Consider the following 25,489-nt stretch of genomic DNA (forward strand, 5'->3'; position numbering starts at 1 on the left):
TGTAAAAAAATGGAATGAGATACCGTATTTATAGAAGGTGTAGAGCAATAAGGACCTTACAATCCATATCTTATCTTCAGGATATTATTCGGAGATACATCTTCAGATCCACATTTTTTTTCAAAAAATTAGGATTTATCTAGAGATGCATGTCTGTATATTCTATTGTTTTTTTTAATTATTAAAAGGTGTGTCTGAAGATGCATCTCCGGAACCACCCAAAATTATATAAAACATAACCAACTGATTATGCAGATCACAACTTCAAAACACAAAAATTGCCCAGAAATTACCATCCAATTTTATAATATTATGTAGTGCATTACGTATAAAAATGTATTACATTATTATATTATAACTAAAATGCATCAAAATATGTGTCACTGCCTAAATTTATTGGTGGTTCATTCTTCGATCTTTCCTTATTTGCTTCTCTTTCAATGTCGCTCAACTTGGTGAACTCTTCCATCCTTTCTAAAAAGTGACCCTGCCAAATTTTAACATCTTGTGTGTAATGTGTCGTCCACTTCAGTGATGTCTTTGGTATATGACATTCCGGTTTCAAATAAACTTGAACAAAATGTTAAGTTTTTTATAGCCAATCGATACACATGATGTGTTCGAATGGATTTTGAAGTGGCTTACTCCTTAGTGGAAAGAAAGTTTCGGAGAAACCATATCGTGTTAACGCGACACACACCATATCATATGCATTTACTATATAAGGTGTCTCATTTCTAGGAAGCACATCAATTTTTAAACAGAGCCGAACCCATAAGACAAGGAACTAGACTATTGAGAAGTGCATCGTAATTTGCTTTGTTGCCATATCTTTGTGTATTATTCCCTTTGCGTCTTCATCTCTTATATAAGATGACTACGAATAAATTGGAAGTTGTCCCATCCCTTACTCACATCTCCTCAATCTCACGTCATCTCGTTTCAACTTCCTAATCCTTGATTGGTACGTGCCACTTCTTTCGCATGTCATTGTTACAAATGTTTGTCTTCTATCCAAACCATTGTCGGACCTTTCGATTACAATGCCAAATATCAATTTTTCGACCTCCCTACGAACCCATTGTAGCATATGTTCACAAACAATAAACAATTAATTATTTATAAATTGCGCACGAACATCTACCTCGACAACAACTGGCCATGCAACCGATTTAACATCCTCATTCACTTCATCCAATTTAACATCCTCATTCGCTTCTTCATGTTTAACATCTTACTTCACTTCGACCGATTTAACATACACACACAATAGCTTTGGAAAACATATTCGGGTTCACCATATCTATTACAAGCAATAACAGAAAAACAGTGTGAAAACTCAAACTATCAGGACAATCCGAAGATGCACATTCGAACCTCACCAAATTTTATCCACAGATGCATTCCTAGACTCAACGTTTATTTTTCAGCTTAAAACTAAGATTAATACAAAGAATGGGGGATGAAATGAATGATCTTTACCTGTAATTTCAGCTTGTTTTGCTCCCTTTAAAGTGGTGAAATACTATAATGTTTTGGTGTTGAAAAATTGATAAATGACAAAACCACGTAACTGAGTGTATGAGGTATTTCGAAGATGCATCTCCAGATACACCCAAACAGTATACGGAGATGCATCTCCAGATACACTCAAACAGTATTCGGAGGTGCATCTCTGGGCATTATTTTTTTAAAAACTACGATAAAATTCAGAAAGAAAACATTGACGTGATTTTGGGTGGATCCGAAGATGCATCTCCAAACTCAAAGAATAATTTTGAATTTTCAAAACTATGCACATATAAGGATAGAAAGAGCATTTCCCAAATCTAAAAGGAATATGTTCAGGTTCCAAGTTCAATCATCGTGTTCACATTGGCTTTTTGCAAGTGAAACTTAAAATGGTTCACTTGTCTGTCCTTTGTAAACTTGATGCCTTGATAACCCCCATATATTAGTTTTTTGAAGTTTGTTGCAAATTTAACAAATTGCTTCAGTAAAATGCTTTTCACATTCCATTGATTCAACAATTGCTTGATTTGTGGAAAATTTCAAGAGGGATACAATTCACAAAGTTTTTTGTAACAGGGATGTCTTCCAAAGTCATTGATGTTTTTGAGGAGTCAATAGCTTTATTGCTCACTTGAATCGTCTAGAACAATTGTAGAGTGTAGAGCTGTTATATCTAAGAGAGAAATATTGAACTGACTCTGCTCCATAAGCAATTGCCCGAACCATTCTAGCACTTCCACCCTTCAAGGAGTTGCAGTTACTATAACCAACCAAATCTACGCAATAGTCACCCACTAGAAAAGAGCAGGGTGAGGGGTTAAATTACAAATACAACAATGGAAAGGTAAACAAATTATTCCATGCCCATGTGGACATGGTCCCTAATAGCCAAAACCCTGTTCTGAAATGTCTGCAATATATTTTTAAACGGAAACAAAGTGTATATTATACTAAACCATCTCCATGTAAAGCTATATATGCTTGATTCAATGGAATACAAGAGAAACAAAAAACTACAGTAACCACAGTAATCTATTATCTATAATATCTAACATTATAAAGTTCATCAAGTAAATTTTTTTAAAACAGACAAGTGAAAAACCAGAGTCCCCTATCTGCAGGTCACATTTTCACGTATTCAAAAGATTATTTGGCAAGTCCTATCCTCATGAACTGAGTTCCACAAAAAGGCTGGCCTGAGGATGCAATCCTGCTTCTTTTAATGACAGTGCCAACTTTTCTTGTCCATAAACAACCCGGGGAAAATTAGAGACTAGGCTGTAATTCTCGACTTCTAAACAACCCAATGAATCCACATAGTCATACAATGATTGAATCGTCACTGTGCTGTTGAACCTCCTTTCCTTGCGTACACCATTTGGAAACCGTACCAATACCTGATATTTTTGAATGGAAGAGAAAACCCAAAACTGAGATGTCATTCAATTTTGAAACATAATGAAACAAAAAAATGAGAAACTAATCAAGGAGTGAAAATAAAAAGAGAAACCGTATATGAATTGAAGGTAAGATCTAGCATACAAGGTAAACTATATAAACAGAACAAATATATGAACTAATGAAACAAGCCAAATACAGGGTAAAAGCACTACAGGAAAAAAGTTAAATATTGGCCAAATCTTCATATACTTTACCTGTGTAACATTCGGTCCTTTTTCAGGTTCTTCACCAAGAGACTGAGCTTTCTCTTCGCGTAATTTCGCTAATGCTGCTTGTTTCTCTGCGGCTTCTTGTGCTGCTCTTTCACGAGCCTCCTCTTCTTCCTTTAGCTTTCTCTCAGCTTCAGCAGCTTCCCTTGCAAGACGTTCTTCTTCTTCCCTTCTCTGACGTTCCCTAGCCTGGACATAAACTCAGCATTAATCCAGTACAACAACAGTGCCAAGACTTTCCAAATAAATGCCAAGGGAAGAAATTGGGAACAAGGAAAAACACAAATCACGGGGTAGAGACCAAGATAACTGACATAAGCAATAACCATACACTACAAAAGACATACTTGATCAGCTTCTAGTGCAGCCCTGTATGCAGCATCTTGCTCTTCCCTTAAGCGTGCATTATTTCGTCTTTCTTCTGCATCAAGCCTTGCTGCAACAAGAACTGGGGAGCTTTCTTCAAGCACTCTCTGAAGTGTCACTAACATCTCCTCAGGGGATTTTGGACCTTCAACCTGAATGGAGTAAAATAGATTGATAAACTACAATACTTAATACTTGGCACGTCCAATTTAATAAGACAATGAATAATATGATTTAATATTGATAAAACATGAAAATAGTACAGCTTTAAATCTCGATCGAATAAAGCACTATTGATATTGAACCTAGACACAGTTGCCATGAAGTCTTTTGTTGCATAACCATTTGGCACCATCAACTGAAATCTTCCTCACTATCCTCAGCATTTTCATAACAAGTGATAAGGAAGAAAATATGTTGAAGTGATAAATAAAGGACCAAGCTGAGCAATGTGAAAAACACAACAAAAATGATGAAGCTTTATCCTACTGCATGAGATTGTTTACTTGAATCAAACACGGTTTACTTTAATGAACTAATGGCAAGAACTTAATCCATAATTCAGGTAAATCTGTATGTCATAGTTAGGAAACACCAGTTCTTATTACATGATAATGGATAAGATACTTGCTAAGAGAATGTTTCTCATGGTGATTAATTTGATCTTATGCTCTAGCCCTGAAAAGCAAGTTCTGGTTCTAGATAAAAAATGGAATTCAAGGAATTCCTGATGTTTCTTTCCTTGTGATCATTTGCCTGTCATTATTCATTTCTTCGACAAGAAAGTGGGCAAGAAACATTTAAACTGTAGAGTGACACTCAATGCATTGAACTTTATAATAAGTAGTTAACCTCACTATTTTTATTTTTATTTTTCTAATACTAATACATCAAACCTCCCTAGTCCTTATGGCTTTTTCCTTCACATATTTTTAACAGATTCGGATTATAATTTTCTCACAAGTGCTAAGAGCCTAAAAGGCTAAAACTATCACTGTTTGAATTGGACTGCGTGAACCACTCAGCTATTAGCATTGAACTGTATCAACAAGCTTGTGGCATATCTTATAACATCAAATAAACACAACTTTTGCAAAAGAGGACTGCGTGAACCACTCAGCTATTAGCATTGAACCGTATCAACAAGCTTGTGGCATATCTGAGCTGAGGGAAATACACAGGTGCATATGTTCAGCAGCCAACAACCAACAAACAATCTTGATCAATCGTGCTGACAAGGATCAACACACCAACATACATAAACACAACATATTGGGGGATCCCCTTACTTCAAGAGTCTTAGTAAACAGCTTCATAACTACTTGATGAAAGTTGAATTTATTAATGCATCAGTTGAATTTATTAATGCATCAGTTGAATCAAAATTTCTCTAATACTTGACAACTTTAATTTAACATATAGTAATACATTATTGAACTATAAGTATATATCAACTATAGGTTGAAAACATATGAATATAATTCATCTTAAACATGCGCAAAATCGTCATGTTAATACTATATTATTCAATATTCAGATTTGTTAAATATGTTCTACAAGACCACCAACAAAATTAGTTTATTAAGACATCCCTATGGAGTAGATAGATTCCCACTTGTGTGGGTGTGAACCCAAATGCTTGATGATAGTTGAAGTAAGGGAATACAAGAATTTGTGTGAACAAGGGAGAAGCACAAATGGTGGACAGCATGTTGAATGAACTGCAGTGCATAAAATGGGACAATCAATCATTGAATTCAAACTTCCAAACAGACAAAAGAAAGATGCGGAATTGCGAGGATGATGGCAAATGCCCACAAGAAGAGGGGACGAAGAGGCTGGAATGGGAGAATGATATTTCCATATCGATCAAATTACAAAAGTGGAGAGAAGGAGGAACAGAAGATACTGATTGAAAGTTTGGGAGAGTCATTCCTCTCAGACCCAGGATCTTGATGCAGGGAGGTAGAATTCCCTGCTGGGGAAGAGCTTTCTCCATTCTCTGTCTCTAATGAATAGAGAACTCTGTATTAGAGACCCGGTTGGTGAGACATGAATAGTACAAAAAAGAGTGAAAGCAGGTAGGAAGAAATGGCAAAGAGAGTTATAGGTGTACATATTAAGGAGTCACAGGAGGAACACAAATGGTGGATGGCATGTTGAATGAAATGCAGTGCATAACGTGGGACAATCAATCATCAAATTCAAACTCCCAAATAGAGACAAAAGAAAGCTGGGGAATTGCAGATATGATGGCAGATACCCACAAGAAGAGAGGACTAGGAGGCTGGAATGGGAGAATGATATGTTCATACAGATCAAATTACAAAAGTGGAGGAGGCTGCAGCAGCATTCTGAATAAAGGAAAGGTAACTTAAAAGTTAACATATTAAAACTCTTAAGGGAGAAATAAGCAATCTTTAAATCACACAGGGGCACGGATAATACAGACCAAAGCACATGGATGAAACGGAAACTTATCCAAAAACTAGTAATGGCATCAAGTCAATCTTATTGATATTTTGTTGAAAGAAACTTGAATCCTAACTATCATTACAAATATTAATAAATTGGCCTAGGTGTCTCCTATATCAAAGAGAAATTCATAAGAATTAAACCCATCAGACTCATTTCTTTTGTTATATCTAGGGAAAACATATATTGCAAAAGAACTTGCTACTTAAAACTTGGCATTTCAAGACATTATTTCCCTTTCCCCATCTTCTATGCTCACGTACAAGGGTGTCATACTATCACCGGCTCTAGCAGGCTAAATTTGTGTTTGAGAATAGGGGCTTTCACCCTTTTCTATCTTCTTTTCCTTTACAATCTCTATCACCCCCAATCCTTATCATTTGCTAAGTGAATAAGTGATACTAATCGTATCCTCGGGTGTTCTAAAATTCAAACCAAAATTGACTGAACTACTCAACCCAAACCGCAATTTGGTCTGGTTTCAATACCACACCAAATACATGGTCATTTTAGCCACTTAAACTAGAAGCATAACTTAAGCATAAACACATAGAATCCCATTAAGCCATTTGCATCCATTTTAACCAATGAATTTACCAAACAATAAGAGATCCGTTGAACCAACAACAAAAGAAGCTTAAAAAACAAGGTACCATATCAATATGATGTAAAACTAGTACCTGTTGAAGTAGTGCAATCCTCTGATTAGTTGCAGCCATAACAAGAGCACAAAAAGGAAACCTCGAAGCCTTCAAACTATTACTCATCTTAAATCCTTCACTAGCCCGAATACTCCCACCCCAGCATACAAAATTCTGATTCACAAACTCAACAAACCCATCCGAACAAAGCGTCCTCCGACAAAACAAAGGCGTATCAGGATGATCCGGAGAATGCAAGTAAACAAACAGCAACTTAAACGAATTCCTCGACCTCTGAAGCGCGTCCATGAAACCCTCACTCACAAAATTAGGTCTCCCCATTCCATAATCCCTCTCAAAAGCCGCAACAAAATCCATCGCTTCAGTAGTCGCCGCCGATACAGAAACCAACGGAGCCTGCGCCGACGAAGACGATGTCCCCGAGCCCAAACCCGATCCCGATCCCAAGCCCATGAAGCCCAACGAATACGAAAGAACACCACCAGCCGCCCATAATCCCAACCCAACTGCACCAGAAATCAACCCTAGACTACCGGAAATCACAGATACAGGCAATTTGATTATCTTCCAAGCCAATCCGGGAGGTGGCGGAGGAAGCGGCGGTTCCGATTGAGAAGACGATTGTAGATTGTTATTATCATCATCACCGCCGCCGTTGGCGGTGGTTGCGTGAGAAGTAGTGGTGGTGAAAGAAGAGATGGCGAGTTCAAGGTCCCAACCGTGAGCGGCGAGGATCTCCGTACAGAGGTCGACGTCTTCCAAACCGGTGATCGCTTGGAAATACGCCAATTTATCGGCTACATCTGCCATTGAAAGTGAAGAAAACCCTTAACACCGACAATAGAGAATTAAGAACAAAGTCGGAAGCGCTTTTTTGTGAATCTAAAGTGGAAGTAGAAGAAAAAAGCGCGTTTGGATCAATTAATAAAAATCGATTCGATTCTGAATTCGTCGTTGTTCACCACAGCCACAACTTCGTGTTTCTTTATCGTTCTGTTCTCGTCACTTCGGTGTGTGTATGTGAGGCTTTATTGTAATTCCACCTTTTCAAGTGGTCCAATATTAAGATTTTTAATTTTTGTTTTAACACGAGATTGTTTATTAAATTAAATTTTAAACATATAATTGATGTTAAATCTTTTAAAAAGTATATTTCCTTAATTCGAGAGGTAGTGATATATGGTTTATAAAAAGAATATTTGAACAAAAATTGTGTCGTACATTATGATTTCGACTTAAAGAATTATTATGCTCTTATTATGCTCAGAGGATTTATTTATGTTTTTTTTTTTAATAGGCAATGAAATTCATTCAAAGGAGCACTAGGGGTGAATAGTTTGTCAGATCTAGACTAAAAAATAATAGTTTTGTTAGACAATCGAGAATTAATTTAAACTTTGTCAAATATTTATGACATTAATCAAATATGTAATAACATGAATGTTAGATCGTTGTCTTGAACCAACAAGTTGTATAGTTCGAGTTCACTACAAATGAGCAAGGATCTTTGCATTGTCAATTGGATGTAGTGAAAACAAGAAAGGGTTTCACATATTCATGAACAAATTGAAGGATAGAAAAACACTTAGAATGGGGGGAGGGGGTTTGAATAAGTGTAGTTTTAAAACTCTTCAGATAAAAACAATTTGCACAATGATTTTTATCCTGGTTCGTTAACAAAACTACTCCAGTCCACCCCCTTGGAGTGATTTACCTCACCTGAGGATTTAATCCACTAATCACACAAGATTACAATGGTTTTCCACTTAGATAACCTCTAAGTCTTCTAGAGTATTCTGATCACAACCTGATCACTCTAGGAACACAATGCTTAGATACCCTCTAAGACTTTCTAGAGAATCCGATCACAACTTGATCTCCTCTAGTTCTTACAAATGAATGTAAACAAATTCTTATAAGAGTTACAATGCTTCTTAATAAGCTATTATCACAACTGTGATTTTTCTCTTAAGTTTAAACTTAATCTCACTAAGATATTACAACAGTAATGAAGTGAGGTTGAAGATGAAGTTTGAGAGCTTTTGAATTTGACAGCGTTTCTGTATGTTTGCGCAAAGTGTTGTATTCAGCTTCTCATCAGAACTTCTATTTATAGGCGTTTGAGAAGATGATCGTTGGGAGCATTTAATGCGTTGCGTGATCCGTACAGCATTGTATTTAATGTTTCACTCTTTTGTCAACTACCTCGAGCCTTGCTTTTCCTGCTTTAACTGACGTTGCCTTTAATAGCTTCTAACATTCCTTTTGTCAGTCAGCGTAGTCTGCCATCTTGTACTTGCTTCTGATCTGATGTTTGTGTAAACAACGTTTGAATATCATCAGAGTCAAACAGCTTGGTGCAGAGCATCTTCTTGTCTTCTGACCTTGAAGTGTTTCTAGCGTGATACCATGAGAACTTCAGTGCTTCTACTTCTGATCTCAAGTTCTTCTGATGCTTCAATAGACCATGTTCTGATTCTGCTTGACCATCTTCTGATGTCTTGTGAGAGCATGTTCTGATGTTGCATACTTGAACCTTCTGAGTCAGTGCTTCTTGCGCTGATTTTGTGCATACTCTTTATATATTTCCTGAAATGGAAATTGCATAGAATTAGAGTACCACATTATCTCATACAAAATTCATATACATTGTTATCATCAAAACTAAGAATATTGATCAGAACAAATCTTGTTCTAACAATCTCCCCCTTTTTGATGATGACAAAAACATATATAAATGATATGAATTTGCAATCAGAATATCGGACGGCTAAAGACAATTACACAGTTATAGCATAAGCATATAAACATAGTGTGTGAATATGTCTCCCCCTGAGATTAACAATCTCCCCCTGAGATAAATAATCTCCCCCTGAAATAAATACTGGAAGAAATCTATAAATAAAGGACTTCCCTGAGTATTTCCATTTCAGTTGAGACGATCACATATGCTTAGAACTTCAGAACATTCAGAGCTTCTGCTTCTTGCTTCCATAGGACAGCTTCAGAGCTTTGAATTTCTTGAATCATTGCATGCTAGATTGTATCAGAACATTGTTGAATGTACCAGAGCATCATCAGACCATCTCTACATCCTGAAATGTTTCAGAACAAACTAAACGACAAAAGTCAGAGCATGAATGAGTCAGAACATAAAATATGTATCAGAGCACATAGAAAAAAATGTATCAGAACATATAGGGAGTAAGAATGTGTTAGAGCATATTCTATCATAAGAATATCAGAACATTCTTCCTTCTTGATCCTGATCTTGAAGCTTCACAGCACTCAGCTTGCTTCAATTTCCATGAGCTTGTTTCTATATAGAATTGCTTTTCCCCATGTCTTTGCTTCTCATGTTGAGCTTTTTAGAATGTCTTCAATCCTGCAAAACACTCAAAGACATAGAACTTGCAAATTCTGTTAGAAATGTGGAGACTTACTCCCAGCAACTGATAATATAAATCAGATTATTTATCACATTTTCTCCCCCTTTTTGTCATAACATCAAAAAGCATAAAAGATTCAGATGAAAAACAAACAGTATGAGAGAAGATAAAAGATTTTCATTCATCAGAATTAATCAGAAGATACAAAAGAGGATGCAAAGAAACAGATGCAAGAACAAAGAGACAACTAAGACACAAAAGACTACGACTAGCCTAGTTTGGAAACTATCTTGGCCAGAAGGTCATGAATCCTAGCATTGCTTTCCTTCTGTTCCTTCATGAAGTTTCTGAACTCTTCATGTGCTACATCATGCTTGTCCAGGCGAGAAGCAATAACATCTTGATTTTGTTGAATAGCCTTGATAGCGTTCACTAGAACGGAGGGTTCAGCAGAAGAAGATGCATTGCTATCATTCAGAGGGATAGCATTACCAGCAGTAGCATCCAGAGTGAGAACATCATCTATATGGTCCTGAGCAGGAACTTCCTCAGTAGGATGATTCTCAACATCTACTTCTTCCATAGAAGCATCTTCATTATATTCTGGGGTAGGAAGATCAGAATCTCCATTCTCCAGAGCTTGAAGAATCTCAGCTAGATTCTTTGGAGGAATGGGAGCATCAACGACTGGATGGTAGACAGCCTCAGGAACAGCCATGGTAGGAGCCTGCTCAGAAGAATTTTCCCTAAGCCAATGGAATAGCCATTGGAAATCTTCAGTCAGAACAGGAAACTTAGGCTTCCACACAACAATTTCCCGAGAGTGTGCTTCTTGTTCAGCTTCTGAAGCTTCTGCTAGTTCATCAACAAAAGCTTTTTCTTCAAAACAATGCCTGCCTCCAAGACGACTATGCCAGAAGTCTTCATAAGGTCTGAGAATCTTGCGAGGACCTGGGGCTATTGCTACACACTTCTTCTGAAGCTCCAGAAACATAGAGTCCATATTTCTTCTGAAAATCCTCCAGAGATTTCTGAAAGCCACATCATCCATCCTAGATTGATATGCTGCTTTCAAGACATCTAACCCTTCCTGCATCCTAATGTTTAACAATTCAAAACGAACACCAATAGATAATTCCCGGCGGGATTTGAGTTTGGTGATGGCAGAATCTGGTCTCAGAAAGAAGTAGGGTTGAGGTTCTCTATTGAGACAAAGAGAAGACTCTGCTTCATTCTCAGAATCTAATACCACTAACTCAGGTTCAGGACGAGGCTTGGGTGTGTAATTGCAATCACGAAGCAATTGCTCATGTGATGCAGAATCAGGGAGGTCAGAGATGGAGGGATTATTTTGAGTGGGGGATAGAATGGGTTCATAGTTAGCATGAGAAGGTGGTTGAGAAATGGAGATATTTGAGTGAGGAGGAAAACGGATTTGAAGGGGTTGGATATCAAGAATGAGAGTTTCAAGAGGATGGTTAGAAGCAACATTGGTTTTGGGTGGAGAGGAGGGAATGAGAACATTTCTGAAAGGTGAAGAAGGTGGGGTAAGAACATTGGTTTGGGGAGAAGAAGGAGGTGTGAGAACATGGGTGAGTTGAGGTGATTCTGATGGGGCTGTTTCTGGTAAAGTTTTTGGTTGAGGGTTAACCGGAACTTCTGTTGGTACAGATTCTGAATGTAAAACAGATACAGAGACAGGTTCAGAAAGATGTATACCTTTGGACATATTCTGAATAGATTCGAATTCAGCCTCAAGTCTTTTCTGCTTGTTGTTCTTCTTCTCTTCCACAACCTTCGCCTTCCCAAGAGAAATTTCTCTTCTTCTGGCATTTTCCAGTCCTTCTTTCTCTCTATCCACCGCTTCTTGATCTTCAACTTCTTGAGTTACTCCTTCTTGATTTTCTTCTTCTTGCGGATTCACAGCTTCTGGAATCTCTTCTTCTTCATCCGAATCTATTATTATTAATTTTCTTTTCCTCTTCTTCTTCTTTTCTACTTTCTCTCCATCTTCTACATTCTTATTATTTTTCAACTTTCTCTTCTTCTTCTTCTTCTCGGCACCTTCTTGTTTAGTATTTTTATTTTCAACTAAAACATCCTGACATTCTTTAGCAATAACTTCTCTTTCAGCAGCATTCTCCTCAACTACTGCAGCAGCTTCTTCTTGGACTTCCTTCTCCTGGTTAACAGAAGAACGATCAAACTTGCGCTTTGTCCTTCTCTCTTTATTTTCTACAACTTCTGGTGCAGCTTCTGAAACATCTTCTGAAACTACAGGCCTGGAAGTGGAAGTTTTCTTGCGACCACCTTTAGCTGGAGCATCTTTGGCTTTATCTTCCTTGAGAGAGTTAAGATATTTAGTCCTAACTTCTGGCAGCTCACTTCTGAAGAAAGATTCAAACTCAGCAAGAACCGGATTTCTTCTGCTTCTTGCTCCTGGGAGAGGTTGAGGATTGACTCTAATAGCTTGAATGAGATTCATCTTTCTCAAGGTGTGAGCATTCAAGCAGCTTCCTGTATCAGTAACAGGATCCTTGATAGCTCCTTGAGCTTCCAAGTCTTCAACAATCTTGGTATGAATCAGAAGATTTGTAATTATTCTTCCAAAAGGAATAATATTACCCTTCTTTATTCTGAAAGCATTTCTGGAATCCCTTACAGCATTCCACATATGATTGAAAATTATGTAGATAATATCAACCTTCTTCTGAGTGGCAATGCAGTACAGAATATATTGCTGCTCTTTGTTGACAAAATCTGCGGAATGGGTTGATTTTTGTGATAGAAACACCCTAAGAGAATCTTGGTCCAGATTCTGTAGAGATCCTTCATGTCTTTGACACGCTTCGTTTTCTTCACATCTGTATAAAGTTTAGCCAGAACGGCATCCCAATCTGCTCTTTGATCCGTTTCATATACACCTTCAAGATTTCTTAGATCAAACATCATTCTTAGGATGTTCTCAGTAACAACAACAAACCTTCCATGAACAAACGACAAGATTGATTTAGGGGCTACTACAGCATGCACCCAAAATTCTTTTACTAGTTCTGGGTATACAGGTCAACAGAACTCAGAGAATAGAGAAGTCCATCCTTAAAACAACATATCCTCTTTTAGATGGAACTCGTGTTTTTCAAGACTATCAAAGTCCACCGTTAACTCACAGATTACTTCTAACTCATTTCTGGGAATGGAGCAAGAGATAACTGGAACAATTTGTTGTTCTTCTTCTTGAAAATGTAGAGGAACAGAGGAACCAACGTTGAGAGATGATGAAGCAGCCATTAAAGCAGACCTGAGATTACTGGATACTTTTCTGGGTTTGCGTTTAGGGTTTGAGAAAAGGGCAAACAAGTTGCAGAAATGCATGTAAGAAGAGAGAGAATGAGAGCGAAAAAGATAAACGTTATGATTTGAAATGTATATATAGGGGCGGATTTGAAAAATAATGCAATGAAATTATGAGAATGAACAGTTACAGAATCAATTGAAATCAAATGCATTAAATGATGAGTGGCGTTAGGTGAGAGAACGTGATATTTGAAATGATTTACACAGTTACCAAGGGCGGTGTCCCATCAGTTTCACCCACGCTTTTACCTATCGTGTGAACATGTGTTCACCATCAGAAAGCACTTGATGACAGCTGTTACAGAATTTGCTTCTGATGAAAGATAGAACTTCTCATCTTCTGATTCTGATCAATTGTTCTGACTGCCATTCTTTAGAAAAGATCTAGTTCTGATAGGATCATCTTTCTTTCCAAGAATGACATCTTCTGAGTGAGCAGAAGTTAGTCTTGAAGATCTTCTGACCGTTGGCTCTTCAGAAATTCTGAGATTCTCTAAAGACGCAGCAACTTGATCTTCTGATCCTTTGCTTCTAAGATCTTCAGCTTCTGATACTTTGCTTCTTGGTTCTTCAGCTTCTGATATATCAATATATATATCTGCAAAATTCTCAAACTGTTTTGGCTTTTCAAGACCAAGCTTATCATCAAATCTGATATTGATTGATTCTTCTACAACCAATGTTTCAGTATTGTATACTCTGTAGCCTTTAGAGCGTTTAGAATATCCAAGAAGGAAACATTTTTGTGCCTTAGAATCAAACTTACCAAGATGATCTTTAGTATTCAGAATGAAACAAACACATCCAAAAGGATGAAAATAAGAAATGTTGGACTTTCTGTTCTTCCACAATTCATAAGGAGTCTTATTTAGAATAGGTCTTATAGAGATTCTATTCTGAATATAACATGCAGTATTTATTGCTTCTGCCCAGAAGTGCTTAGCCATATTGGTTTCATTGATCATGGTTCTGGCCATTTCTTGTATAGTCCTATTCTTTCGCTCTACAACTCCATTTTGTTGTGGATTTCTAGGGCAAGAGAAATCATGGGCAATACCATTTTCTTTGAAGAACTCCTCAAAGAATCTGTTCTCAAATTCACCACCATGATCACTTCTGACCTTTATGATTTTACACTCCTTCTCAGATTGAATCTGAGTGCAGAATTCAAAGAACACTGAATGAGACTCATCCTTGTGTTTTAAGAACTTTACCCATGTCCAGCGGCTATAATCATCTACGATGACTAATCCATATTTCTTCCCTCTGACGGATGTTGTTTTGACTGGTCCAAACAGATCAATGTGCAGAAGTTCCAGCGGCCTAGAGGAAGAGACAACATTCTTAGATTTGAATGCAGGTTTGGAGAACTTGCCCTTCTGACATGCTTCGCAAAGAGCATCTGATTTGTATTTCAGATTTGGGAGTCCTCTGACCAGATTTAGTTTGTTAATCTGAGAAATCTTTCTCAAACTAGCATGTCCTAATCTTCTGTGCCAGACCCATTGCTCTTCAGAAACAGACATAAGGCAAGTCACCTTCTGCTTCTCAAGATCAGAAAGATCAATCTTATAAATGTTGTTCTTTCTCTTGCCTGTAAATAGAATTGAGCCATCCTTCTGACTTACAGCCTTGCAAGACTTTTGATTGAAGATTATGTCATAACCATTGTCACTTAATTGACTTATGGACAATAAGTTATGCGCTAATCCTTCTACAAGAAGTACATTAGATATGGAAGGAGAGTTACCAATACTTATGGTTCCAGAGCCAATTATCTTGCCCTTCTGATCTCCTCCAAACTTGACTTCTCCACCAGACTTAAGCACCAGGTCTTGGAACATAGACCTTCTTCCCGTCATGTGTCGCGAGCACCCAGAGTCCAGGTACCATGACATGTTGTGCTTTGTCTTCTTTGCTGCCAATGATATCTGCAACAGAAATTATCTTCTCCTTAGGTACCCACAACTTCTTGGGTCCTTTCTTGTTAGTTTTCCTCAAGTTCTGATTGAACTTGGGCTTAGCATAATAAACAACAGGAGGTACAACATGATATTCTTTAGGTTTAGCAGCATGATATTTTCTAGGTTGTGTCACATGCTTCTTAGTGTGTGTAGCATGAAAGCTTTTGGCATATGAAGTGAGCCTAATATCATGTGAGTGGCCATATTTGAACTGATCATACAATGGCTTGTATGTGATTTTCATATCATCTACAGGTTCAAATTTGTGTGAGGTATCACCCTCATAGCCAACGCCAATCCTTTTGTTTCCAGAAACACCATATATCATAGAAGCAAGATGACTTCTGCCAATACTTCTAGATAAAAACTTTCTGAAGCTCGAGTCATATTCTTTTAGAATATGATTAAGACTAGGAATGGATTTTTCTGAGTCAGAAGGAGATCCAATATCTTTGGATAATTTTAAAACTTTTTCCTTCAGTTCAGAAATTTCCACTTCCAGCTTCTTAGTTTCAGAATCAAATAGCTTTTTCAGCTTTTTGTATTTGATACTAAGATGAGCCTTGAGTTCTAGAAGTTCTGTTAAACTGGAAACTAACTCTTCTCTAGATAGTTCAGAAAATACCTCTTCAGAATCTGATTCTGATGTAGATTCTGATCCATCATCAACTGTGGCCATCAGTGCTATGTTTGCCTGCTCGCCTTCAGAGTCTGATTCTGATTCTGAATCTGAATCGTCCCATGTTGCCATAAGACCTTTCTTCTTTTGAAACTTCTTCTTGGGATTCTCCTTCTGAAGTTTTGGACACTCATTCTTGTAGTGACCAGGCTCATTGCATTCATAGCATGTGACCTTCTTCTTGTCAGATCTTCTGCCTCCAAAAGATTCTCCCTTTTCAAGCTTCTTAGAACTTCTGAAGTTCTTGAACTTCCTATGCTTGCTTTTCCAGAGTTGGTTTACCCTTTTGGAGATCATGGACAGTTCATCTTCTTCTTCTGATTCTGATTCTTCAGAATCTTGTTCTTCAGCCTGAAAAGCGTTAGTGCATTTTTTATAATTAGATTTTAATGCAATAGACTTACCTTTCTTCTGAGGTTCATTAGCATCCAGCTCTATTTCATGACTCCTCAGAGCACTGATCAATTCTTCAAGAGAGACTTCATTCAGATTCTTGGCAATTTTGAAAGCAGTCACCATAGGACCCCATCTTCTTGGCAAGCTTCTGATGATCTTCTTGACATGATCAGCCTTTGTGTATCCCTTGTCAAGAACTCTTAATCCAGCAGTTAGCATTTGAAATCTTGAGAACATTTTCTCAATGTTTTCATCATCCTCCATCTTGAAGGCTTCATATTTCTGGATCAAGGCAAGAGCTTTGGTCTCCTTGACTTGGGCATTTCCTTCATGAGTCATTTTCAATGATTCATATATATCATAGGCAATTTCTCTGTTTGATATCTTCTCATATTCAGCATGAGAAATAGCATTCAGCAGAATAGTCCTACACTTGTGATGATTTTTGAATTCTTTCTTTTGATCATCACTCATTTCTTGTCTTGTTAGCTTTACTCCTCTAGCTTTCACTAGATGTTTGTAACCATCCACCAGAAGATCCCATAAGTCACCATCTAGACCAAGAAAGTAACTTTCAAGTCTATCTTTCCAATATTCAAAGTTTTCACCATCGAATACTGGTGGTCTAGTGTAACCATTGTTACCATTTCCATTGTATTGCTCAGTAGAGCCAGATGTAGATGTAGGTGTTGGATCTTCACCAGCCATCTTGACTTAAGCATTTTTCTCTTCCTGAATCTTTTCTAAACACGGTTAAGTGCTTGCACATTAGAACCGGCGCTCTGATGCCAATTGAAGGATAGAAAAACACTTAGAAGGGGGGGGGGGGGTTGAATAAGTGTAGTTTTAAAACTCTTAAGATAAAAACAATTTACACAATGATTTTTATCCTGGTTCGTTGTTAACAAAACTACTCCAGTCCACCCCCTTGGAGTGATTTACCTCACCTGAGGATTTAATCCACTAATCACACAAGATTACAATGGTTTTCCACTTAGATAACCTCTAAGTCTTCTAGAGTATTCTGATCACAACCTGATCACTCTAGGAACACAATGCTTAGATACCCTCTAAGACTTTTTAGAGAATCCGATCACAACTTGATCTCCTCTAGTTCTTACAAATGAATGTAAACAAATTCTTATAAGAGTTACAATGCTTCTTAATAAGCTATTATCACAACTGTGATTTTTCTCTTAAGTTTAAACTTAATCTCACTAAGATATTACAACAGTAATGAAGTGAGGTTGAAGATGAAGTTTGAGAGCTTTTGAATTTGACAATGTTTCTGTATGTTTGCGCAAAGTGTTGTATTCAGCTTCTCATCATAACTTCTATTTATAGGCGTTTGAGAAGATGACCGTTGGGAGCATTTAATGCGTTGCGTGATCCGTACAACATTGCATTTAATGTTTCACTCTTTTGTCAACTACCTCGAGCCTTGCTTTTCCTGCTTTAACTGACGTTGCCTTTAATAGCTTCTAACGTTCCTTTTGTCAGTCAACGTAGTCTGCCATCTTGTACTTGCTTCTGATCTGATGTTTGTATAAACAACGTTTGAATATCATCAGAGTCAAACAGCTTGGTGCATAGCATCTTCTTGTCTTCTGACCTTGAAGTGCTTCTAGCATGATACCATGAGAACTTCAGTGCTTCTGCTTCTGATCTCAAGTTCTTCTGATGCTTCAATAGACCATGTTCTGATTCTGCTTGACCATCTTCTGATGTCTTGCGAGAGCATGTTCTGATGTTGCATACTTGAACCTTCTGAGTCAGTGCTTCTTGCGCTGATTTTGTGCATACTCTTTATATATTTCCTGAAATGGAAATTGCATAGAATAAGAGTACCACATTATCTCATACAAAATTCATATACATTGTTATCATCAAAACTAAGAATATTGATCAGAACAAATCTTGTTCTAACACAAATATGGATGAATAAATTAGTTCAAGACACCTTTTAATGTTATTTGTAGTGTTATAATTGAAAAATGCCTCACTTAGGGTAGTGCCTTTAGAACGCCCGAGAAAAGACGACGATAGAATGTCGCCCTAAGGGAGGTATTGCCTCGCCCCATGGTTTTTTTATCATCATATCTTGGGATAAGACGTTTCTTGGGCAAAGAGAAAGTCAAGGTCATCAACTAACTCACGTCTTCCTTGAAAATAGAGATTCAACAGTCCATTATTGACTAAGTGGGCAGTGATCTTTTCCAAGAAAACTCTAGGTCCAACTTCACTCTAATGGGGAAAGGGAGATCATTCTTTACACCCTAAAGAGCATAACGCTTACTAAGATCATAACACACAATTGACTGTAACTGTTAGCTTGCTCCTAAGCACCATCGATCATATGCCCCTTATCTCACGTGAGCAGGACTCTTAAACTACCTCAAAAAACCACCTAACCACCTGTTTATCGATGATTTTGATAAACAATCACTTAGTTTTGGATAATGACTTACATGATCAAACTAGAAAATCCTAAGGCATTTTGTGCATAATTTCTAAAGGAAAAGCGTTTGAATGTTGTTTTGAGTTTAAAGACGATCACTAAGAAAGTGACTAGAAAAGGATTTGAAAATGAAAAGAAACCAAAAGCTTAGACTGTGTCGAAGTTTGTTATGAAAAAAATTGGAAATAAACAATAAAAGCTGGAACAAAGTAGGCAAAAGTAAGTGAATTACTCTAATTAAATATATAAAGTTGGTGTGCTGAATCATACATATTCCTCACAAACTCATTTCTCGCTATGTCTTGGGTACTTTGAGTTCTATAGAGATTTTACACTATATTTCCACCTGATTCCTAACGCTCTAGAACCACTATATATACTAGTATAGAAATAACTTCCTACAACGTTTATGTCTACGGCGTTCGACACGAAACCCTCTGCATAGTTTCCAACCTTCCAACTTACTTCCACGTGTCTTTGATATCTGGATAAGATAAAAAAACATTTGTTCAATCTCATCCTTTTATCTTGTCTCGACCGTTGTGGTTAATGGCCCAACTTGTCGAATTATGAGAAAAAGCACTCCCATGATTTGGGAAATATGCTAAGTTCTAAAACCTAGGGCCAGTGTGTCGAACTCGACACCAAGGTCGAAAAACTACTCTTGTAATACATATAACCACATGTTCTCGTATTTTAACTATGTATTGTCTCGGCATCATATTCTTTTTGTCGAACTCACCACGTCGATAATTCTATGCTAACAAATTGCCTCCCATAAATTCCCTTTTAGACCATCTGAGAAACAAGTGGTGTTCGCAATGCGGTTTGAGCGGCTTTGACGAAAAAATCATCCGAATCGCAAGAGAAAAAATCGTGCAGTTTGGTTTGATTCGGTTGGCTTTTAGAAAAAACAAACCAAACCAAACCAATGCGGTTTGGTTCGGTTCGGTTGGTTCGAGTTTTGTTGTTATTTGATTGTGTGAAGGGCGATGTGGTAACACCTTACTCACAACGCCTTCCTAATCGCTCATATTCTAGATCCACTGCCCATTTGTTAGATGTGACATCCTTTCCTTAAATACGTCGCCCACCTCTTGGATAACTCACTCGAAGCAGGAAAACATGGGAAGTGACATGTCCCTAATCCATAATGCCGTAGAAGAAGTCAGGGAGAAATTAATCGTTCTCTCCCGAATAATAGGGGCTTAATTATCTGCTCCGATGTTCTCCAAGAGGTGTTTGCTGCTTCCTAGGCGTCTGTGACCCAGACCCTAAAAGGATCTTATAAATACTTGAACCCAAGGGTTGGAAAGGACATTTTCATATTCACACAATATCAGATACACAGAGCTTCTCACATCCCAGCGTGAGCAAGCTTTAAATCCTACAACCTTTGATAACTCTTAATTAGTAGGGGTTGTCCCGTATTGTGCTTTTTAGCAAGTACAAGATCTATGGAGGATTATCATTATATGCATGATATTAGAAATAAAAAATCTAAATGAAATTGTTTTAAAGTAAGAGGTCTTAATTGTGACATTCATTTACATATATAATGAATTTATTTTTATGTGTATTATTATTCACTGTATAATATTTATTTGTAGACGAGACATATTATGAATTTATTTGTGTGTATTATCATATTATGACATATGTTGGATATTGTCCAATATTATTAACTCATGGAAGCAGGTAATACATTTTTGGATTAAATATGTATGTAATCTCTCGAAATATCTCAAATTTCATTTTTAATCCTTTAAAAAAGTTTCTTAAAAAATAATCTTTCAATATTTTTTTCCACACTTTTAATCCCCTAGTCAACGTCTGTTAAAAGAAATTAATGTGTGATGTGAAGATCAACATTATATAAAAAACGAAATAAATTACGGGAGTTGCAAACCTCCGTAAACTAACTTATTCCATTAAAACATTTTGAGCAAAGGTTAACAGGAACATTAGTTATGTATCAATGTATTAGAAAATCTTAGTAATACTTGGTAACACACTTGATAGACAAACTCCATTAAACTTCCATAGTGATAGTAACCATTTTGTTGTTGTACCAAACAACACCTAAGAAAAGAAAATTTAACTACCCTATATTTTTAATTAGTTATATTTATGATTGTAATGAAACACCAGGGCACTTGGAAGCAGGTATTGTTAAATCAATATTTCATATAGACATGAGTTATTAACTTTGAGCAATTGTCTCATGTGTTAAGATGATTGAGGGGTCCACGAATTATCCAAATTCTATTGACTTTCATTAAATGAGCTAAAAAAGACAATTACAATTGATCCAGCTTATATTACAATTGTTAGAATTGTATTGGCTGAGCCATATTTTTGAATTGGATAAAAGCGCTGAAATTGATTAGTGTATCTTGCTGTGCAAATAGATAGTACACATAGATATATATGATTACAAGTGGGCCTGAACTAACATATGCCTAAGGCCCACAGAAGAGACTAAAGACCCAATAAGGCAATTATTCTAATACCCCCCATAAGCTTGAGGGTATATTGTAATTAACCCAAGCTTACGAATGTTAGAATGAAACACGGAAACGTCTAAAGGCTTTGTGAAGGAGTCTGCAAGTTGTTGAGAAGATGCTACAGGGAGCAGTTGGAAGAGATGTTGCTGAAGTTTTTCGCGGACGATATGGCAGTCGAGTTCTATGTGTTTGGTGCGTTCATGAAAAGAGGAATTGTTGGCGATATGGATGGCAGATGCATTATCACAATACAGCATAGCCGGTTTATGAAAGGGAATGTTTAGTTCGTGTAGAAGGTTGGTAAGCCATTGTAACTCGCAAACAGTAGAAGCCATGGAGCGGTATTCAGCTTCTGTCGAGCTGCGAGAAACTGTAGCTTGTTTCTTGGATTTCCATGATATCAAAGAGTCTCCCATATAGATACAAAAACCAGTGACAGACCTACGTGTTTCTGGGCATGTTGCCCAGTCGGAATCAGAAAATGATTTTAGCTGGATAATGGAATTAGATGGGAAGAAAAGTCCTTGTGCTGGTGATGATTTGAGATAGCGGAGAACCCGTATAGCAGCGTCATAGTGTATGTCCGTTGGATTGCTCATGTGTTGGCTGAGTTGTTGAACAGAATAGGAGATATCTGGGCGTGTGTTGAGTAGATAAATGAGTTGCCCGACGAGTCTTCGAAACTTAGTAGGATCAGCCATTGGAATACCATCACTAGTGTTGAGCCTTGTGTCACGAGACATTGGTGTGGAAGCTGGTTTACAACCAAGTAAACCTGTGTTGGATAAAATGTCGAGGGTGTATTTGCGCTGATTTAGGTGCCAGAGCTGTTCCTTGCTACCTCGAGTCCAAGGAAGTACTTCAAATCACCAAGATCTTTGATATGGAAATGTTGCTGCAGCAAAGTTTTGATGTGTTTGATTGTGATGATGTTAGTTCATGCAATAAGAAGATCATCAACATAAATTAGTATGAATGTAAAGTGTGATTTGGCTTGATGTATAAATAGGGAGTGGTCAGAGGAACATTGCTTGAAATTATTAGCTAACAGTACTTGGGATAATTTGTCAAACCACAGTTTGCTGGATTGTTTCAAGCCGTAAATTGATTTTAAAAGTTTGCATACTTGGTTTGGATGAGGAGGAGTAATGCCCTTAGGGAGGGACATATGGACTTCCTAATCTAATTCACCATGTAGGAAAGCGTTATGAACATCGAGTTGGTGAAGGTGCATATTTAAAGAAGAAGCAAGAGCAAGAATGAGTCTTACAGTTGTTAGTTTGATGACAGGAGAATAAGTGTCGAAAAAATCAATACCTTGGACTTGATTAAAGCCTTGAGCAACTAACCGAGCTTTATAACGTTCTATAGTACCATCAGAATTAAACTTGGTTTTATAAACCCATTTACACCCTATGCATTTCTTACCAGGAGGAAGATCAGTAAATGTCCATGTATTGTTGTTGGTTAAAGCCTGAATTTCAGCATTCATGGCTTTGTTCCAATGTTCATGGAGAGTGGCTTGCTTAAAAGAAACAGGGTCAGAAGCAGTAGATATAGCAGCTATATAATTGAAATACGCAGGAGAAATGTGTTTATAAGAAACATATTTGGAAATATCATGTGTTATATTAGTGTGAGCAGTATTGCATATGAAATCCTTCAAGTAAGCAGGTGTAGATTTAGTTCTAGTGGACTGTCGTAGAGTTTCAGAATCAGTATTATTATGCTGAACAGAAATAGTATTATTGTCAATAGGCTGAACGGAAGTATTATTATTGTCAATAGGAGGGGGTGATGTGGATGTATTGTTAATAGGAGAGGGTGTATTTTGTGTAGACTGAACAGGTATTGCTGAATCTGTGTTAATGGTTGGGAAAGTAATGTCAGTTTGGTTATGTGGAGAAGGGCTGTGTGGTTGACATTCAGGATTGGAAATAAAAGTATCATGATCAAATAAGAAAGGACTATTGCTGTTAGTAGGGTCTGTGATAGTAGGAAAAGTGTCTGAATGAGCAGCTGGTGTATAAGGGAAAACATGTTCATAAAAAATACAATTGCGAGAAACGATAATAGCCCTAGTGTTAAGATCAAATACAAGAAAACCTTTTATGCCTATAGGGAATCCTAGAAAGATACATTTTGTGGATCTAGGATCAAGTTTGTCTCTATTTCTTAATAGAGTGGATGCATATGTTAAGCAACCAAATGTTTTGAGGTTAGAAAATGAGGGAGGTGTTTGGAAAAGAAGGTTGTATGGAGTTTGGTTTTGTAGAGTAGGGCTGCTTAGTCTATTTATTAAGTAAGTAGCATGACATAAGGCATAGGACCAAAAATTCTTAGGTAAGTGAGCATGAAAAAGAAGGGATCTAGTAACATTTAAGAGATGCCGGTGTTTTCGTTCAACAACCGAGTTTTGTTGAGGTGTTTCAACACAACTCCGTTGGTGTATGATACCTAAAGAAGCATAATAAGATGGCATAATAAATTCTGTACCATTATCACTCCTAATAGTTTTTATTTTAGAATGAAATTGAGTGTTGCAGTAACTTATGAAGTTCTTAATATGCAAACGAGTTTCAGATTTATTATGCATGAGAAGAGTCCAAGTATACCTAGAGTAATCATCAACAATAGTGAGAAAATATTGAAAACCATCTAAGGAAGGAATGGCTATAGGACCCCATATATCCATGTGCACAATATCAAAACAGTTAGAAGTGTTAGATGTACTTATAGGAAAAGAGAGTTTGCATTGCTTGGCCATGTGGCATGTGTTACAAATAGTTTTCTTATTAAAGGCAATGTCTTGAAATTGTTTAGACATGCTGTGTAAAACATCAACAGAAGGGTGTCCTAGTCTATAATGCCATAAGGTATTATCATTGCAATCAGAATTGACAAGGCTAGCAGAATAGCAGTTATTAGCAGTGCATTGTGTGACCGGATTCTTGTGAAGAATGTAGAGATTATGAAGCTGTATCACAGGTCCAATCATCTCCTTGGTACACACATCCTGGATTTGGCAGGAATCATGTAAAAAAGAGACAGTCAATTGGGATGTTTTGCACAGTTTTGAGATAGAGATTAAGCTAAATTGAAAAGATGGGATGAAGAAAACATGATGCAAAATAAGATTGGGAGCCAAGTTAATATTGCCACAGAATTTAGCAGAAATAGAAAAACCAGTAGGCAAATTAATAGACATAGGTGTTATGGGATATATATCAGAAAAACACTGAATGTATGGGCAAACATGATGTGATGCACCAGAATCCAAAATCCACATAGAAGGGTTGTTAAATATACTACCTGTTTGCAAAATACCTGAAATCAAAGCTTTGTCCTCCTTGGGTTGTTGGTTGTCTTTACGAGATTGCTGGAGAAGCATGACAAGATGTTGGTAGTCTTCTTTGGATATTCCCATATCCTTGTTGTCAATGGCAGTTTTAGTTGGCTGATTAGGCTTTGTATCAGCATTAGATTTGTTGTTTCTGTATCCAGGAGGAAATCCGTGTTTGAAGTAGCAGGTGTCGATTGTGTGGTTTGTTTTGTGGCAATTGGTGCAGAACATGGTAGGTTTAGATGAACCTTTGGCTTTATTTCGTGAAGCATTGTTGTTATTGGTGTTGGCATAAAGGATTGTGGATTGTGTAGCCGTGGGATTGGGGATTTCTTGTTGAGCAATGAGAGAGTATACACGGCTGATATTGGGAAGAGGATCAAGGAGAAGAATTTGGGTGCGAATGTTGTGATACGAATCATTGAGACCTTTCAAGAAGCATGTAACATACTCCATATGCTTGTAATTGCGAACGGCTTTGGCGAGATCGCAAGTACATGGTGTAAGGCAAGAACAAGAAGGGGTGGGGCGTAAATCTTCGAGCTCATCCCAAAGAATTTTCATAGCAGTAAAGTAAGCAGATAAAGAACGGTCGCCTTGTTGTATTGAATGTAATTCGCGAAGAAGATCGGAAAAACGGAAATGATTACCTTTCGTAAATCTTTCGCGTAAATCCTCCCAAAGATCGAAAGCTGAATCAAAGCAGATGAT

General features: G+C 37.2%; 1 protein-coding gene across 1 annotated transcript; it reads right to left on the reverse strand.

The window, feature by feature from the left end:
- Positions 1 to 2,455: 2,455 nt before the first annotated feature.
- On the reverse strand, positions 2,456 to 7,713 carry LOC131644249 (plant UBX domain-containing protein 10-like). Its single transcript, XM_058914696.1, has 4 exons — positions 6,704 to 7,713; positions 3,530 to 3,700; positions 3,168 to 3,371; positions 2,456 to 2,909 (listed from the first exon to the last, which is right to left on the reverse strand). The coding sequence occupies exons 1-4, from the start codon at positions 7,493 to 7,495 to the stop codon at positions 2,679 to 2,681; spliced, it is 1,398 nt and encodes a 465-aa protein (XP_058770679.1). The 5' UTR covers positions 7,496 to 7,713; the 3' UTR covers positions 2,456 to 2,678.
- Between the last annotated feature and the right edge of the window lie 17,776 nt (positions 7,714 to 25,489).

This window comes from Vicia villosa, linkage group LG1 (assembly GCF_029867415.1).
Source record: "Vicia villosa cultivar HV-30 ecotype Madison, WI linkage group LG1, Vvil1.0, whole genome shotgun sequence".
In the NCBI taxonomy this organism is placed as follows: domain Eukaryota; kingdom Viridiplantae; phylum Streptophyta; class Magnoliopsida; order Fabales; family Fabaceae; genus Vicia; species Vicia villosa.